General features: G+C 45.1%; 1 protein-coding gene across 2 annotated transcripts in view; it reads right to left on the minus strand.

Annotated features, from left to right (window-relative positions):
- ANOS1 (anosmin 1) overlaps positions 1-19,454 on the minus strand; it is a 209,473-nt gene that overhangs the window by 52,361 nt on the left and 137,658 nt on the right. For both annotated transcript variants that reach the window (XR_015158983.1, XM_086387829.1), the window contains exons 4-5: positions 16,656-16,878; positions 3,707-3,891 (exon numbers count right to left, since the gene is read on the minus strand). Coding sequence is in view for 1 of the 2 variants with exons in the window: in XM_086387829.1 (XP_086243955.1) it covers positions 3,707-3,891; positions 16,656-16,878 (408 nt within the window). In the remaining variant the exon portion in view is untranslated. The remainder of the gene's footprint in view (positions 1-3,706; positions 3,892-16,655; positions 16,879-19,454) is intronic.

Here is a 19,454-nt window from a genome sequence, read left to right on the forward strand (position 1 = left end):
CTTGTGATAACTTACTGAAAGGACTGCCACGTGAGCTTCAAAAGAAGCTGAGCACTTCCGTGATTAAAATAAACTGGGTCGTCATTACTGTCTTTCTAAATTCCATATATATGCGTTAATATACCGTATTGGTGTTTCTCTTTCTCACTTACTTCACTCTGTATAATAGGCTCCAGTTTCATCCACCTTATTAGAACTGACTCAAATGTGTTCTTTTTTTTATCACTGAGTAATATTCCATTGTGTGTGTGTACCACAACTTCGTTGTCCATTCATCTGTCGATGGACATCTGGGTTGCTTCCGTGTCCTAGCTATGCAAACAGTGCTGTGGAGAACACTGGGGTACACGTGTCTGTTTCCATTCTGGTTTCCTCAGTGTGTATGCCCAGGAGGCGAGGCTGGGATGATTTGAGAGAACAGCACTGAAACATGTATATTACCATATGTGAAACAGACGACCAGTGCAAGTTTGATGCATGAAGCAGGGCACTCAAAGCCGGTGCTCTGGGATGACCCAGAGGGATGGGGTGGGGAGGGGGTGGGAGGGGCATTCCGGACGGGGAACACGTGGACACTGGTTGGAACACATGTACACATGGCTGATTCATCTCAATGTCTGGCAAAAATCACAATACTGTAAAGTAATTAGCCTCTAATTAAATTAAAAAAATAACTAATTTTTTTTTTAAAGGAAGACGGTGACAAGCGTGGCTTTCTACCTTATCTGGCAGAATTTGAGACAACATTTCCATTGACTTCTTTGTCGAGTTTCAGCATTCAGTTTAAGGAACTAAAGTCCTTAGTTTAAGGAACTAAAGCATTCTCAGCAGACACAGAAAGGAAGCATTTCGTGTGGAGCTAACCAGTGAAAACAGCAATAATAAAAATGATAGCGGTCTTTCCTCTCTCTAAGAAAGAGAATATGAGAGAGAAAGTCTTATCATCAGTTCCTTTCATAAATCTTCAAATTGGTAATTTGTAAATTCTACAAGTAATACCGTAGCACTATTTAGGGGAGAATGCCATGTAAACCAAACATAATTTTAGGCTGCATTCTGAACATCTTTATGTTTTGTTAAAGCAAAAGGATTTAACAAGATAGATATGGAATAAAATTACTAAATATTTCTGACCAGTTCTTTTTTCCTCTAGTTGAAGATGTTTCTTTTAGATGTGGTACATATATGCAATGGAATATTACTCAGCCATAAAAAAGGAACGAATCTCAGTCAGTTGTAATGAGGCGGATACACCAAGAGCGTATTATACAGAGTCAAATAAGGCAGAGAGAGAAAAAAATAAATGTAGAATATTAGTGCATATATATGGAACCTCAAAAAAGGGTACCGACAAACCTATTTGCAGGGAAGAAAGACACAGAGACGTAGAGAATGGACATGTGGACACAGAAGGGGAAGGAGGGAGTGGGACAAATTCAGCAAGCAGCGATGATTATGCACACTAACAGCACCGACTGTATGCACTACTTTATGTGTGAGATAGAAAGCTAGCAAGAACCTGCCGTGTACCACAAGGAGCTTAGCCCACTTCTCTGTGATGACCTAGAGGGACAGAAGAGAGGGGTGGAAGGGTCAAGGTGGAAGGGATATTGTACACTTGTGATTGATTCACTTTGTCATACGGCAGAAACTAACACAACGTTGCACGTTATCCTCCAATTTTTAAAAATAAATCATTTTAACATCATATTTCTCATTGCTTTTGAGGTCTTTAAATTACTCTCGTGTTTATCCTCTCTGAGACACTACTGATGAGAAAGGGATGACATTTTTCTTTCAAACACCTGAGTGTTGCACTGTAGTTTACATGTACTGGAAAAGAAAAAAAAAAAAATCAAGGGAATCTCGTCTTTGGAGAAACGCGGTCTTACAGACATCAGCAGAGAAGATTTCCCTATAGCATGTTTACTTGTTGAAAAGCATGAAGCGGTTTCATACTGATCATTTATTCTTTGCTCAGCACTGGGGACATGACCCCCAGGAGGGGTGCCATCTGGTGGCCCATTGGTTGGGGAGTTGAGCAAGAAGAAGGAGAAGGAAGTACTCAGGGAAGATTCGAGATCTGCCCGCTGCTTCCCACCAAGCAGTCTGGTGACAGGATTCTTCGTTCAGCCACTCAACTCCTGTGCGGCATGAAACCTTAAACGTGGGAGTGAGAGAGTCAAATCCTAGGTATGTTGATAAGAAGTCCGGGGGTCCCCAAGGAGACAGGGGTCTGGAATTCTCAAAGAGGAGGAAAGGAGAAACTTTTTTTCCTTCTACATCCCTTAGGATTATGTAACAATAATGTATCCTGTTTGAGGACAGTTTCTGGGAAAAAACCTTCTGGCTAATCCTCTTATCTTAAAATGTCAATTATGGGAGTGGGTCTAGGAAGGTCTTTACAACCTCCAGACATTCTTTTGATTCACGGTAATAAGTTATTAAAAAGTATGTAACTCCATTGCTCACACTAGCGAGGGGGCACTCTTTCCGATCCCCCTTCTGATGTCTATGTCACAAGCTTTCTCTATCTCTTTTATACTTTAATAAAACTTTATGACACAAAAGCTCTGAGCAATCAAGCCTCGTCTCTGGCCCCAGATCGAATTCTTCTCCTCTGGAGGCCAAGAATCCCACCATCTTTCATGGTTCAGCAACAACGTTTCAGGAGCAATACGGTAGAAGACGTCAAGACATGGCAGGTTAGCAAGTCCTTCGGCTGTTGCATTTCCCTCAGTCTAGCGGGTTCTACACGTATCTCAAGGCTTAAGTGCAGTTCTTGGAGGAAAGGAACGTGAACACGCATCAGAAAACGGCTTCCCTGGTGGTCCAGTGGTTTAAGAACCCCCCTTGAAATGCAGGGGACACCACTTGGATCCCTGCTCTGGGGAGATGCCACAGTGCTTGGAGCAAGGAAGTCTGTGGGCCACAACTTCTGAGCCTGAGTTCTAGAGGCATGTTCTAGAAGCCACCACAATGAGAAGCCCTCACTCCACAGTGAAGAGGAACCTCTGTTTGCTGCAATGAGAGGAAGCCCAAATGTCCTAACAGGGACCCAGCACAGCCACGAGTAAGTCAATGGATCTTCTGAAAAGGAGAATTATGTCGCTACACCATGCACTGGCACTTCTCTGGAGGGTCAGACGGTAAAGTGTCTGCATACAATGTGGGAGAACTGGGTTCAATCCCTGGAGACGGAAATGGCAACTCACTGCAGTGCTCTTACCTGGAACATCCCATTGATGGAGGAGCCTGGTAGGCTACAGTCCATAGGGGTCTCAAAGAGTCGGACACGACTGAGTGACTTCACTCACTCACTCACCATGCATTGTGAGCACGTGAAGCCCACTTTCTCGTGGTACCAGGTTATACACCCATGGAGCTTCTCCTATCTTTCACCCCAAGGGATGGGGGCTGGAGGTGAGGTGTGTGCACAGCAGTTTAAGTGACTTGCACACTCAGGCTATTTTGAGCAAGCTACAGCACGTTAACCTTCTCTGTGTAGGTGTGCAGGAGATGTCACCTCAAGGGTGACATTAGGAGACCCAGGTTCGATCCCTGGGTTGGGAAGATCCCCTGGAGGAGGAAATGACAACCCACTCCGGGACTTTTGCCTGGAAAATCCCATGGACAGAGGAGCCTGGCGGGCTGCAGTCCTCAAGGCCGCAAAGAGTCGGACAAACAGAGCCCAGGAAGCACTCACCTGTGCCACGGTCTGCCAGTGCGTGGCGTCGTCTTCACTGGGATGGATCCCGTAATTCCACCTTCTCTGCACCACGTAGATCACGGGCTCAATGGAAACGTTGAACTTCGAGGACCACTTTACCTCCAGCTGCCCAGACTGCAGTTCTGTGAACCGCAACTCCTTCCTGGGCTTCAGGGGGACGCCTGGAACAGAACCACTCCGGTCACAAGAGCCTTCGTGCACTGTGTACTGTGGTGAATGCTAAGGAAGAAGAACTGAAGAGGAGATGAAACTCATCTCATGACAAAGGACCCTCTGCTTCCTTTCTTAATAGCAGCATCTCCCTATCAGGGGTTCAGTCTGAAATCATATGATGCCAAGTTCAGTTTGACGTTCCGACTGTTTTATAGAGTCTAAATTGATTCTTAACCCTGAACAAGGTCCTCAGTAACCTCAAGGGTTAGTCACTTAGCTGTGTCTGACTCTTGGTGACCCCCAAGAATGGTAGCCTGCCAAGCTTCTCTGTCCATGGGGTTCCCAAGGCAAGAGTACTGGAGTGGGTTGTCATTCCCTTCTCCAGGGGATCTTCCTGAAGCAGAGATCAAACCCAGGTTTTCCACACTGCAGGCAGATTCTTTACCATCTGAGCCACCAGGGAAGCCCATAACCTCAGAGCAGTTCTTTTATGTACATTCTTTCAAATGAAAGAAAAAGTGCAAGAACTTTATAGATGGCAGTGTTAGAAAGCACTCCTGCCGAAGTTAAAACTTGACAAATGGGCAGATGGAACCTTTTGCAAGGGGAAGAGAAATACCTAATATTTACTATGTGCCAGGTGTCTTTCTGAACCCCAATTGGGTTCAATTTGGTTTGTAATGAAAAGCTGATAGAATTCCCATTTTCTAACGCATAAGTGAACAGGTGGAATTAGGTCTTGACATGGTCATTAACAGTTTCCCTGATGACTCCAGTGGTAAAGAATCTGCCTGCAATGCAGGAGACGCAGGACACCCTGGTTTGATCTCTGGGTTGGGTGGATCCAATGGAGGGGGGCATGGCAACCCACTCCAGCATTCTTGCCTGGAGAATCCCATGGACAGAGGAGCCTGGCAGGCTGCAGTCCACGGGGTCACAGGGAGTTGGACATGACTGAGCACGCATGTACACAGCAAGCTGCACATGGCAGCCTAACACGGAATCCACCAGAGACGACAGTCATTAGGAGTCTCAAGTCCTTCTCCACGTAACATGCTCTGCCCCTGCTGCTCTATCTCAGGGTCCTTATGACATGGTTCCCGAGTTTCCTCTCCTCTCCGTCCGAGTGAGTTTTCCTTTTAAGGAAAACATTATAAAGCCCAATGCTCTCATGTGGTCAAAGCATACAGGAATGGTTTCTGAACCACAAGACTCGTGGATTTCCCCAAGTGATTGCTGGGACTCTCCCTGCTGACTTGCTGTTTAAAATTGGGGGAAAAAAAAAAGATGAATTAATAATGTTTGGGTTTTGGCACGGGTGAGTGCCTGGCTTCAAAAACAGTCCCTCACAGGTGGCTCGTCGGAACATACTTCATCATTTTGATTTCTCTCTCCCCACAACGGAGCGAGCAAGTTGCCTGGTAACCCAAAGATGTAAGAACCACGGTTCAAAATAGCAGCCATGATGGAAAGGGGAACTTAGAACAAATTCATAATTCCAAAGAAATTGATGGAACTGACCGAATTTAGCTAGAGTGCAGGGCACCCTGATGCTCAAACCAAGAACACCAGCTGCCCGTAAAGCTGTTCTGCACTGAGGATGAGCGTTCACCTAGAGCGCTGATGCCTCATTTGAAACGGTGAGTTCGGAGCGCTGCATTCTGCTTTCCATGTCTTCAGTCTCAGCAGAGGGAAGGCTACAAACCACAGAGAAGTTCTGACGCAGGTTAGCGGCATGGCTGAAATTCCAACTCATCTCATTCTGATCTGAATTCACGCTGAGGTCTTCTTATGGTGGGAAATTCTAAAGCCGTTCATCACTGATCTGGATGGAGCTGGGTGATTAAAACGCAGCACATGTGTATCTGCTCAAAAGCTTCCTGATTTTTTTTAATTAATTGATTTTAATTGGAGGCTAATTACAGTATTGTGGGGGTTTCTGCCAACACATCGACATGAAATCGGCCACAGGTGTACATGAAAAAATACCATTTACTAATGTTTATTCATTTCCAGCTGTGTTGGGTCTTAGCTGCAGCTTGCAGGAGTCAAAGAGTGCGGGCTGCCAATCGACTCCAGTATCCTTGCCTGGAGAATCCCATGGACGGAGGAGCCTGGCGGGCTACAGTCCACGGAGTTGCAGAGAGTTGGACAAGACGGAACCACTAAAGAGAAATAATACACAGCCTGCTTTCGACACCCGGCTTCCCCAGACCACACTGCCAGGCACTCCCTACTGCTATGGTCTGGTCACACGGTCTCCTTCGTTCTGAAATCTCTTGCCTTTGGTTTTCTGACATAGACTCTGGAACATGTCCAGGCTCAGTCCAGATGCCACTGCCTTCTCAGCCACCTTCCCTCAACCTCCAGCTAGAAGTGCAGGGCTCCATTCCTTGCTCTGCCATTCCACGTTGAACCTGTGACCATCGACACAGGCATTCAAGTGCCTCTCACCACAGCCAGCTCTCTGAATGTCTTATCTTCCCTATGAAGCTCAAGCTCCAGGGGTGGGTGGGTGTGTGTGTGTGTGTCAAGAACTGGGTTCTCCTCCACCCTCCTCAGCCCCCCAACCAATGCCCCATAAGGAGCACTCTGCAGAAGCAAATGGTGTGGAACTGTTCACTGAAGAAAGGGCCTAGCCCACTGCGTTATCCTCTCAGGAATACGCCTGGAAAAGTAGGAGCAGCCCACTTCTTTATTCTTCTCTCAGGAAGAAGTAGGAGGAAGACATGGCAACAGGGGTAAAAATCTCCGCTTGAGAGTCTCAGAGAGGAATCATCGCAGGCATTCACTGCCACCTCCTCTGGGATCGTATCTATTCAAGGAGCTCATGTCTCCCTCTGCCATCAAGGTCTTGGGACTCAAACATTCCTTTATTTCCTGTTTAAACAGAGCAAGGCTAAGCACCAAAAAAAAAAAAAATCTACAAACAGTGAATGCTGGAGAGGGTGTGGAGAAAAAGAGAACCCCACTGCACTGTTGGTGAGAACGGAGTTTACTCAAACTCATGTCCATCAAGTCGGTGATGCCATCCACCCATCTCATCGTCTGTCATCCCCTTCTCCCCCCGCCTTCAATCTTTGCCAGCATCAGGGTCTTTTCCAACGAGTCAGCTCTTTGCATCAGGTGGCCAAAGGGTCAGAAGGCCAACATCAGTCCTTCCATACGAACCAGCAATCCTATCAGCAGGCATATACCCTCAGAAAGCTACAACTGAAAAAGACACAGGTACCCCAATTGTTCATGACAATAGCTAAGCCGTGGAACCTACTGTGATTCCATCGACAGACAGGTAGATAGAGAGGTTGTGTTACATACAAACGGTGGGATACTGTTCAGCCATAAAAATGAATTTGACTCTAGTTCTAGTGAGATGGACGAAACGAGAGCCTGTTAATACAAGTAAATCAGAAAGAGAATGATAAAGATTGTACGTTAACACATGTATGTGGAATCTAGGAAAACGGTGAAAATCTAAGTGTTCGTCGCTCAGTCGTGTCCGACTCTTTGTGATCCCATGGACTGCAGCGCGCCAGGCCTCCCTGTCCATCACCAACTCCTGGAGCCTGCTCAAACTCATGTCCATCAAGTCGGTGATGCCATCCAACCATCTCATCCTCTGCCGTCCCCTTCTCCTCCCGCCCTCAAGCTTTCCCAGCATCAGGGTCTTTCCCAGTAAGTCAGTTCTTCGCATCAGGTGGCCAAAGAATTGGAGTTTCAGCTTCAGCGTCAGGGCTTCCAATGAGTATTCAGGACTGATTTCCTTTAGGGTGTACTTTGCTTTATGTATATATATACACACACACACACATATATATAAGATATATGTATTGTATTGTATATATATACATGTTATATATACGTGTAGGGCTGAGTCTTGTTGTATGGCAGAAACCAACACGACACTGCAAAGCGATGATCCCCCAATTAACAATACATTCATTTTTTTTTTTTAAAGTGACAGAAGATGGCTCGTTAGGTTCCTAACCTCACAGAGCACTGCCGGAGACTGCAAACCCGCCCTTCTCCTTGGCCCTCCACGGAGAATCCTCTAGGGGAAATGCAGCTCCAGTAACTGGCCCAGCGCTGAAGTACCCTGAACTCAGCCGGGGGACCCCCGCCCCCACACCCGCATGCTTTGAGGCCTCGGTCATGAATGTCATCTGACTGCCATGGGCCTCCACACCACATGACTGAGCATCAGGGAGCTGTCAACTCAAATTCCTTCCCGTAAGTATCTCCTTCATTCTGATGGGCAATGATCTCGCCATTTGCACGTGAAGAAATGGTCCATCTGGTCTGCATTAGGGTCGGCTGGCTGCCCTGATTGGGAGGAACTGCACCCTCTGGGCTGTTAATTGTGTGCAGATGGGGCCCGGCCCCCACCGTTGCCCCTTCCAGGAGTCTCATTCTTGCGAGCTCCCCCAGCCTCCTGAAGGCATCCCCGGAACAGAGGACAGAGATCTGTCCTCAGAGTGGTTTTCATTATGTAAATGACTACCATCTTTCTTTATTGATTTCAAACAACTCCATCATCTGAAATGTAAATGATTCCGTCAAAAATGTCAGAACGCTATGGTGTAGCATCCTGCAATATATGGGGGTGTTTCTTGAAAGCGTAGCAAGTCTAAGGCATGGAAACCCAACACTTCAAAAAAAATGTTCAAAACAGACTGATGGAAAAATCGACGAAGGCTGGCAGTCGGCAGTTGCAAATCACCCGTGTTGAGTGTTAATAAAAGGACTTGTCACAAGTCCAGGTGTGCAAGTGCACGAAGATACAGAGTTCCAGTGAGTCATTAATTAGTCACTGCATAACGTCTCTCACTTAGCAGCAGCAGCAGCAGCAGCGTCTCTCATAAAGACAGCTATACTCAAGGCATCTGGGTTCCTATCACATGAGGGCATGCGGTCACTGTATTCAAAATGCGAGTGATTACTTTGTGAAAAGTGGTCCACCTCGAAAATCCTGACGTTTACAAATTTCAAATACTGACAGGTTCATGGAAATACTAAAGCAGTGGCGTCATCAGCCCCTTTTGAAAAGAAACAAAGTGATAACGCGATTGATTGCAGGTTAGCACCCGCTAAAGATGAGCCCTGGGTCTCGGCCACCTATAAAACTGAAGGCCACGGCTGCCTGGCATCTTTCTGTCTGGAAGAGAAGTTCAGCGTTTCTCCTTCCCTGCCCAAACTGACCGCCGCAGCTGGGCGTCAGGAAAGTGAAAAGTGAAAGTTAAGGTCGCTCAGTCGTGTCTGACTCTCTGCGACCCCGTGGTCTATACGGTCCATGGAATTCTCCAGGCCAGAATACTGCAGTGGGTAGCCTTTCCCTTCTCCAGGGGATCTTCCCGACCCAGGGATGGAACCCAGGTCTTCTCATTGCAGGCAGCTTCTTTAGCAGCTGAGCCATAGGGAAGGTCCAAGAATACTGGAGTGGGTAGCCTATCTCTTCTCCAAGGGGATCTTCCCAGCCCAGGAATCGAACCTGGGTCTTCTTCATTGCAGGTGGATTCTTTACCAACTGAGCTATCAGGGGAGCCATGGGCATCAAGAGAGGGCAGTAAATTAAGAAAGAACACCTCTAGACAGAGGACAGTTTGACAAAGCTGTTAAGTAAACGAGAACTAAACTAGGGGGGAATCAAAGGAGAACCCCAACAAACGAGAGCTTGTGAGTCACCCGCAGAAGGTCAGCTTGTGAACATCCCACAGCCTCACAAAGGCGCATGTTTCAGAGACAGGGCCTGGTTCACCCAGCGTAACACTGTCAAGTCTTCGAGACTTGTAACAGCCTTACTTGAAGGGTGAAGGAAAACCTCACTGCTGTTTTTTCCTTCGTGTCAAACCCCAATACCAGCCTGCAGAGGTAACGTGAGGCGTCAGCCAAGGACAGTTCTCACAGCACTACCCCAAGTTACATGCCCCAGGGTAACGGGTCACTCCGTGGACCATCTTTTCAAAACATACCGTGTTTCTAAAAAGTCAAGTTTCCGGCGTATGAAGCCTCTGAAGTTATGAGGTCAGCCCGCATCTCCTATACACATGGACTGCACAGAAAGGATATATGTGTTTCCATGAATTTTTATAATTTTTCCTTAGCCCCATAAGAGAGAAAGAGGAAAAAAATTAGGGCAGTGGTTGGCCCATATCAGTTAATGGCAAAAGTTTCGAAAGTGAGTGGTCCACTTAAACAGCAGTGTGCGTGAGTGACCACCTCGATGAGTTCACTGCTGGGCCGGGCAGAGGCTGTGTGCTTTGCTTCTGAACGTCAGTGCAATCCTAGTAACTCCTAGTTCAGTTCAGTTCAGTCACTCAGTCGTGTCCGACTCTTTCCGACCCCATGAACTGCAGCACACCAGGCCTCCCTGTCCATCACCAACTCCCGGAGTTCTAACCGATGGTCAATATTCACCGAGCGAACAGGGATCCATACTTGTAGACTGAGCTGACCCTTTAGAACTCAACCTGGGGAAGACATTAAGAAAATGCTTTGTGGGCTTTGCCTGGAGGCTCAATGGTGAAGAATCTTCCTGGCAGTCTAGGAGGCATGGATTCGATCCCTGGTCCTGGAAGATTCCCACGTGCCAGGGAGCAACTGAGCCCATGCACCACAGCAAGAGAAACCACTGGAATTAAGAGAGTAGCCCCCACTGCAGCAACTAGAGAAAGCCTGGCAAAGAGACAAAGACCCAGTACCGTCAAAAAATAAATTTATAAACAAAGAAAAATGCTTTTTGGGATTCCCTATGAGACTGACACTTCAGTAAGTTAACAATGAACAAACGGAAATTGAAGACCTTACAGGTCTGTCCAGGAGTGTCTGTTTCTTCACATATGTGTGTGTGTGTGTGCTAGTTGCTCAGTTGTGTCCTACTCTTTGTGACCCTGTGGACTGTAGCCCGCCAGGCTCCTCTGTCCATGGGATTCTCCAGGCAAGGATACTGGAGTTGGTTGCCATGCCCTTCTCCAGGGGATCTTCCCAACTCAGGGATTGAACCTGGGTCCCCCGCACTGCAGGTAGATTCTTTACTGTCTATGCCATCAGGGAAGCCCTTCACAAGGCATATGCTTCATGTCTCATTTAAATACTGAAAGTAGAAAGTGTTAGTCGTTCAGTCACGTCCGACTCTGTGACCCCATGGACTCTACCCCTCCAGGCTCCTCTGTCCATGGGATTGTCCTGGCAAGAATACTGGAGTGGGCAGCCATTCCTACAACTCCAGAAATTAGCTAAAAATTACCTTCAGAGAAAAAAAGCTCCATGTTCTTTATTAGCCTAAAACGACTGGTTAATTAGTGATGGTATTAGATTTAACCTAAGTGATCCCGATATATCTTTTAACCAACCTATAATATAATAATACAGGGGCGCCCAAAGACAGCTTGAAGTTGAGGGCCCTCTTATAGTAGCTGGACAGTCACAATAGAGATGACAGGACAGCTGGGCAGGTGGGATTAGGCCCTGGAGGTGTGTATGATGTCAACCACCAGATCGCCCCAGAGAGGCCCGCAACCTCAGCCTCGGCACTGCGGGGCTAACAGTGGGACTGGTCGAGCTCAACCCGTGATGGAGCGTGTTCTTCTTGAGGAAAAAGTGTGTACTTCAGAACCACTGTTCTGTATCCCACATATTTGTGCTAATATACAACACTTGAGCTTTCCTGATAGCTCAGTTGGTAAAGAATCCGCCTGCAATGCAGGAGACCCCGGTTCAATTCCTGGGTCGGGAAGATCCACTGGAGAACAGATAGGCTACCCACTCTAGTATTCTTGGGCTTCCCTGGTGGCTCAGCTGGTAAAGAATCCGCCTGCAATGCGGGAGACCTGGGTTCCATCCCTGGGTTGGGAAGATCCACTGGAGAAGGGAACGGCTACCCACTGCAGTATTCTGGCCTGGAGAATTCCATTGACTGTATAGCCCATGGGGGTCGCAAAGAGTCAGACACAACTGAGCGACTTTCACTTTCATACAATACTTGTCTTTTTCTGACCTACTTCACTCTGTGTAACAAGAGTTATACGTCACTACACATCACTACATCACTACAAGTGAAACAATTTTGTTCCTCTTTGTGTCTGAGCAATATTTCATTGTATATAGGCATCACGGGCTTCCCAGGCGGCTCAGTGGTAAAGAATCTGCCCATCAACGCAGGAGACATGGATTTGATCCCTGGGTTGGGAACATCCCCTCGAAAAGGGAATGGCAACCCACTCTGGTATTCTTGCCTGGAGAATCCCATGGATGGAGGAGCCTGGCAGGCAGCAGTCTATGGGGTCACAAAAGAGCTGGACACGATTTAGTGACTAAAACAACAGCAACATCCGTGGGCCATGTCTTTATCCCTTCATCTATTGACGGACATTCAGGTCGCTTCCGTGTCCCGGTTATTGTAAACAGTGCTGCAGTGAATACTGGGGTGCGTGTGTCATTTCGAATTATATGGTTTTCTCAAGGTATATGCCCAGTAGTGGGACTGCTGGATCATATCAATGCATGTATGCAGAGTCTAGAAAAAATGGTACACAGGAACCTGTTTGCAAGGCAGGAAGAGAGATTCAGACATAGAGAAAGAACTTGTGGACATCACGTGGGAAGGGGAGCGTGGGGCGACCAGAGAGAGTACCACTGACATATACACATGATATATACACGGACATATATACACGACCGTGTGTAACACAGATAGTTAGTGGGAAGCTGGTGTACAGCGCAGGGAACTCAGCTCGGTGCTCTGTGACAACCTGGAGGGGTGGGAAGTTTAAGAAGGAGGACATATGTGTACAGATATATGCTTCAGAGAGAAGGGAAAATCTCTCTATGTGTACTTAGATGATTTTTTTCCCCCCAAATAATCCTCTATTATCCTTATGCTCATTATGCCAAAATCACTTGCAAGTCAACAGAGCCTGTTTCTGGTCTTGATGGTTGGCTCTCTGTGAATGCCCTCTCTCCACAAACATCCACGTCCAGAGTTACTGGTAGCAGAGAGGGGACTTCAGCCCTGGGAAAAAACGCGTCGTGTGAAGGTTCCAGTGCAAGCGTCCTGGGACTTCCCTGGTGGTTCCATTGCTGGGGAGTCCGCTTTGCAGTCAGCGCAGGGGGTTGCAGCTTCAGTTCCTGGTCGGGGAACTAAGATCCCCCATCCAGTGGATGAACTAAGAAGCCCGTATGTTCTACAAGTACTGAGCCCGGGTGCCTCAACGAGAGAGACCCGGGTCCCACAAACTATACAGAGCCCCCACAAGCTCTGGAGACCACACGCCACAGCAAGGGAGAACCCACATACTGCAATAAGGAGCCTGTGCGCTGCAACTAAAGATCCTGCATGCTGTTAACTAAGACAGGACACACCCATAAATAAAAAAATATAAAAAAAATAATAAATCGCGGGTATCTTTTAATTGTTAATCATTTATGCTGGCCCTCTCTGGAATATTCCCCTTATTCTCGGTGAACCAGGCATACTTGAAATTCACAGCGACTCTTCACTGCTTTCACACAAAAAGCATAATTTATAGCGCCTCTTTTAACCACCTTACTTTTAAAACAAAAAGGTTTTGCAAATGGGTTTTCAACAATCCTCCTAATAGCATCCTATTTTTATGGTAAATGCAAATAGTTAAATAGCAAATGATCTCTGATAACAGAAAAGGTTTCCTAAGAGTAGAGTGTTAAAAACTTAAGTGGTGAGAGATTTTGGCAGAACTCATTCTTTGTGGTTTATAATAAAAAGCGTGGAAATAATAAAACTCAGATCCATTAAAGAAATGTCAGTCTGTTAAGAAAGAGAAAACAGCAATTATTTTGAATTGAGATAGTAACTATGCCAGGTTTCCAAGGATCTTAGGGTGAGAAAAATGGAAAATGAGATGGATTATACAGACTTTAGATAAGAATGTTTCCAACAGGAAGCTGGAGGAATGCGGTGCAGCTATGTGGCTTCTGGGACACCCGAGTTGTTATAAGTCTAACAGTGGACTTCTGACAATGTAAGTAAGGACTCGGGAAAATGCTCAGCAAGCACTGAATTCAAAACCAGCAGTGCAACAGTATCAACTTGATGTGTGACAGTCAAAGTGACAAAGCAAGAGAGATTTCTCTTTCTGCTTGTAATGCATAATGCCAAGTAATTCTGTTTTTCTCTTCAAATCACACTCCAAAAAGTAACCAAATGCTACGTCTCTCAGAGTATACTTTGACGGCGTCCAAAACTTGTGCATAACACAATACCATCGGTTTGGCATGAAAGAAGTTGGTTACGTTTGCACAGTCAAGTAACAGCATACAGGAGTCAAGTGCCCTAGAAACTGCCTGTGAAGGCAAAGTGTTACATCAGCTAAATTGTTTGACAAGCCTCATCCCGGTCTTTTGGAAGAGGGCAATCTTAGCATCTAGGATCTCAAGTGAAAGTGAAAGTCGCTCAGTCATGTCTGACTCTTTGTGACCCCATGGACTATGCAGTCCTTGGAACTCTCCAGGCCAGAATACCAGATTGGGTTGCCTTTCCCTTTTCCCAATCTTCCCGACCCTGGGATCGAGCCCAGGTCTCCAGCATTGCAGGCGGATTCTTTACCAGCTGAGCCACCAGGAAAGCCCAGGATCTCAAGATATTATCAAAAATACTAAAAGTCCCTGCAAACACCCTTTTTTTTTTTTTTCTAACTTTAAATTTTTTATTTTGTATTGGGGTATATAGGCCAATTAACACTGTTGTCATGGTTTCAGGCAGACAGCAAAGGGACTCAGCCATACGTACACATGCATCTTTTCTCCCCCAAACTCCCCTCCCATCCAGGCTGCCACATGACATTGAGCACAGTTCCCTGTGCTGTCCAGCAGGTCCTTGCTGGTTCTCCATGTTAAACACAGCAGTGTTTCCATGTCCATCCCAGACTCCCTAACTATCCCTTCCCCCATCCTTCGCCCTGGTGACCATAAGGTTATTACAGAGCATTGAGCAGAGGTCCCTGTGCTGTCCAGCAGGTCCATGTGGGTTCTGCATGTTAAACACAGCAGTGTGTCCATGTCCATCCCAAACTCCCTGACTATCCCTTCTCCCATCCTTCCCCCTGGTGACCATAAGGTTATTACAGGATATTGAGCAGAGTTCCCTGTGCTGAACAGCAGGTCCCTGTGGGTTCTCCATGTTAAACACAGCCGTGTGTCCATCCCAAACTCCCTGACTATCCCTTCCCCCATCCTTCCTCCCTCGCAACCATAAGTTCCTCCTCTAAGTCTGTGAGTCTGTTTCTGTTCAGTAAGTTCATCTGTCTCATTTTTAGATTCCATATGTAAGGAATGTCATAGGACATTGTCCTTCTATGTCTGACTTACTTCCGTCAGTATGGCACTGTCTAGCAAACACACCTCTCTTCTTGGATAACGCAAACAGAAAACCACAATACTCACGCGTGCATTATGGCTTTTTCAAGGGTGCCACCCCTAGCCTATTTTCCAAAGATCTAAACACATTTACTCCTAGGAAGCCAGTAGAGCCTCGGTGGTTTACTCACTTTCGAGAAAAACACACCATAAAGTCCCTGAATTGATGATGGCCTTCCTACATGGTCAATTTCGGCAGGATTCATACAACATAGCCATGACTTTTTAAAGACTTTTTATTTTATGTGGACCATTTTGAAAATAATCATTGAATTTGTTACACCATTGCTTCTGCTTTCTGTTTTGGCTTTTTTCACCACGAGTGGAATGTTAGCTCCTAGACCAGGGATCAAACCATACGCCCTCCATTGGAAGATGAAGTCTTGACTATTGGACTGCCAGGGAAGTCCTGATAATAACTTTAAGTGGAGTATAATGATTTTTATTATATATGTATTTACATATTTTATTATATATATTTATATATAAATTTTTATTATTTATTTTATTATGTATTTCATTATTTTATTATATTTATAAATACATAAATATTCATTATATTTATGTTTATTATTATATTTTAATATGTATTCATTCTATTAAAATATATTTTATTATATGTACTATATATTAAAATATATTTTATTATATGTATATTTTATAATATGTTTATTATATTTAATATATAGTCATTCTATTAAAATATATTTATTATATTAAATATAATATACTTTATTATATTTATATTTTATGAATTGTGTCTGACTCTTTACGACCTCATGGCCTATAGCCTACCAGGCTCCTCTGTCCATGGGATTCTCCAGGCAATAGTCCTGGAGTGGATTGCCATTTCCTTCTCCAGGGGATCTTCCCAACCCAGGGCTCAAACCCAGGTCTCCTGCAGTGTAGACAGATGCTTTACGGTCTGAGCCACCAGGGAAGCCAAGGGTGAAGGAAGAGTATTATATTTTAATATATATTTATAATATTAAAATATACTTTATTATATTAAATATAACATATTGTACTATGGTATATTTGATTATATTAAAACAATATATTTTATTATTTTTATTCTATTCTATTCTATTATTATTACACTCAATGGTGTTATATTGAGTCACGAGGCTGTCCGCAGGAAACCAATATTGTAAATCAACCGTACTTCAGTAAATACATGGATAAGTGTTCACATGGACGATTCACTGCACCACAATGTGAGTTCACAAATTTTCAGATGTTTGTGTGACGCAGGTTATTTTTTCCTGCAGCTCCGTGTTTCCTGGCCATCGTCACGTCTTTGATGGACACCCTCTCCCACGCGCACACACGAGCAGCTGTGAGGCTGCAGGCCCCTTCACCCCGGCTCTGCCCTGCTCCTCACCTTTGTACAGAGTCTTGGGCACCTGGCAGGTATGCCCGCAGCCATTGGAACAGCACTTCTTAACCCCAGAGCACTCGTCGTCCGTGTCGCAGCTTTCCACGCAGGCGGCGGCGAACCCGCTGGCCTTCTCTGGGGAGGGGCAGTCTCCCTGCTTCACTGACAGGATGTACTTGAGGAACTCACAGCTGGTCACGCACTCGTAATTCTTCTTGGGGAACAGAGACTGCGAGAGAACAGAAATCCTTAAATTAAAGACTCATGGGGTCTGATGTCCACGACTTCAGAGAGTCAGGTCAAAATTCTGAAGCAACTTCAATGTCCTTCAACAGAGGGATAGATAAAGTGGATGTGGTACATATATGCAATGGAATATTACACTGCCATTGAAAAGAATGAAGTCGTGTCATCTGCACCAACGTGGATGGACCTAGAGATTGTCATACTGGGTGAAGTGAGTCAGGCAGAGATGCAGAATCATTGCATGACACCCCCTATGTGAAGAATCTAAAAAGAAATGATACAAATGAACTTATGTACAAAACAGAAGTAGATGCAGAGACTTAGCCGTGAACTTACGGTTGCTGGGTTGGGGGAAGGATGGGGAGAAGGGATAGTTAGGGAGTTTGGGATGGACATGAACACACTGTTGTATTGAACACTATTGAACACAGAGAACCCACAAGGACCTGCTGGACAGCACAGGGATCTCTGCTCAATACTCTCTAATAACCTTATGGTTCCCAGGGGGAAGGATGGGGGAAGGGATAGTCAGGGAGTTTAGGATGGACATGGACACACTGCTGTATTTAAAATGAATAAGTAACAAAGACTTATTGTACAGCACAGGGAACTCTGCTGTTATGTGTCAGCCTGGATGGGAAGGGCACTTGAAGTAGGATGGATACATGCATATGCTTGACTGAGTCCCTTTGCTGTCCAACTTGAAGCTATCACAACACTGTTAATCGACTATACCACAATAGAAAGAAAAAGATTAATAAAAAATAAAAAGAAACTATAGTTACTCCTTTTATAAAAGTGATGATCATCCCATAAAGTATCTTTTATGTAAACTCCTATTTTCATATACAGAATATATTTTAGAATTTAAAAAGCTATCTCAAGTCCTTTCTGGAAAGAGTGGAATGTAAACAAATTTCATCATCAATACTGTCAAAATGGAAAAAGAGGAGGGATGTGCGTATTTGTATCTGCATGTGCGTAGGGAAGGAAAGAAGAATCTTGCTCCATCAGATTTTTCCTTGAATTGTTTACAAAATAAATGTACTTGCTTTCTTTCCCTCTCAGTCATGTCTGACTCTTTGCAACCCCATGGACTGCAGCCCACCAGGCTCCTCTGTCATGGAATTCTCCAGGTCAGAATACTGGAGTGGGTTGCCATTCCCTTCTCCACGGGATCTTCCCGACCCAGGGATCGAACCCAGGTCTGCTGCACTGCAGGCAGATTCTTTACTGTGTGAGCCACCAGGGAAGCCTCAAAGAAATGATATGTTGATTTTCTAAAGAAGTATGAGCCATGAACTGTAACTTTATATTAGACGCAACAGATACACATCAATGACACACACACATCCACAGATTATGGTTAATACATTCTGAGTCCCGACCCTGTAAATTTAAAGTACAAATTTAATGTACATGCCATCAGCCCTCTGACAAATACCAGGGGGAAATTTCACACTCTTTAATACAAAAAGTGGAACACTGGAGGTACTAGGTGGAAAAAGTTCAGTCCCCAAGGTTTGAATTCAAATTGTAGACGTCAATACAATTGATTGTTAATAATTACATTTAGAGTCGGACACGACTGTTAGCGACTGAACAGCAACAACAGTCATGTATAAAATTTGAAAATAATATGATCTGATTGGATTAAAATCGCATCTCAGCTCAAGAACTATCCAGGTAAGACAGAAAAAAGGCTACATTTTCAATACTGAAGTAGCATAAATCTGTAGATAATTAAAAAAAACTTTGTAAAACATTTAAAGCATTATCAGTTCTTAAGGCTTTTCTCTCTTAGTTTCACAGCTCACTGTTCTCTTACTTTCGAGATCTGTTTTACTTCACTGGCTTTTGGAAAAGTTCTAAATTCCAGTCCAAATCTAAGGAACTGAGGAAGCGTGCTAAAGGATGGGGAACAATTGTGGAGTGTTGGTCAACTTTCCTCTTTCAGCAAAGTGTATACATTACATGGGTTGAAAGAAAGCCCTAAAGTTACCCAAATCGCTGGCCCCTGCAGCACAGGCTGAGCTTTGCAAGCAGAAATGATTTTATTCAAGCTGGTAAGTGTTTACTGCTGGCTAAGTTAGCAATCACAGGGACTTAAGTGTGTATTATGGTGTAATCAAATCAGCTGAGTGCAAACTTGTTCACATATGAAAACGAGGTGTAACTTGGAATCAGAAAACAAAGAAAGAGCTCTCTGTCCATGTGACTCTAATCACCCATGTGCCGACCACCATGCCCTTGAACCGAGACAGAAAAACAGAGGTGTTGTCTCCTCCTGTTGCTAGTTTACTCGCCGAGCTAACAGGTCAAAGTCAAAAACAAACACAGGGGCAGAGACAGACCTGGAACGTTGGTTCCCACCGAGAGCGAAAGCAGAATGACCATGAAGTGAAAGTGTTAGGCGCTCAATCCCTACCGACTCTTCGCGACTCCATGGACTGCAGCCCACCAGGCTCCTCTGTCCATGGGGATTCTCCAGGCAAGAACACTAGAGTGGGTTGTCATTTCCTTCCCCGTGGACTGTAGCCCACCAGGCTCCTCTGTCCA

Source organism: Bos grunniens, chromosome X, assembly GCF_055505025.1.
Source record: "Bos grunniens cultivar Pamir isolate PY7600 chromosome X, Bosgru_T2T1.0, whole genome shotgun sequence".
Lineage (NCBI taxonomy): Eukaryota > Metazoa > Chordata > Mammalia > Artiodactyla > Bovidae > Bos > Bos grunniens.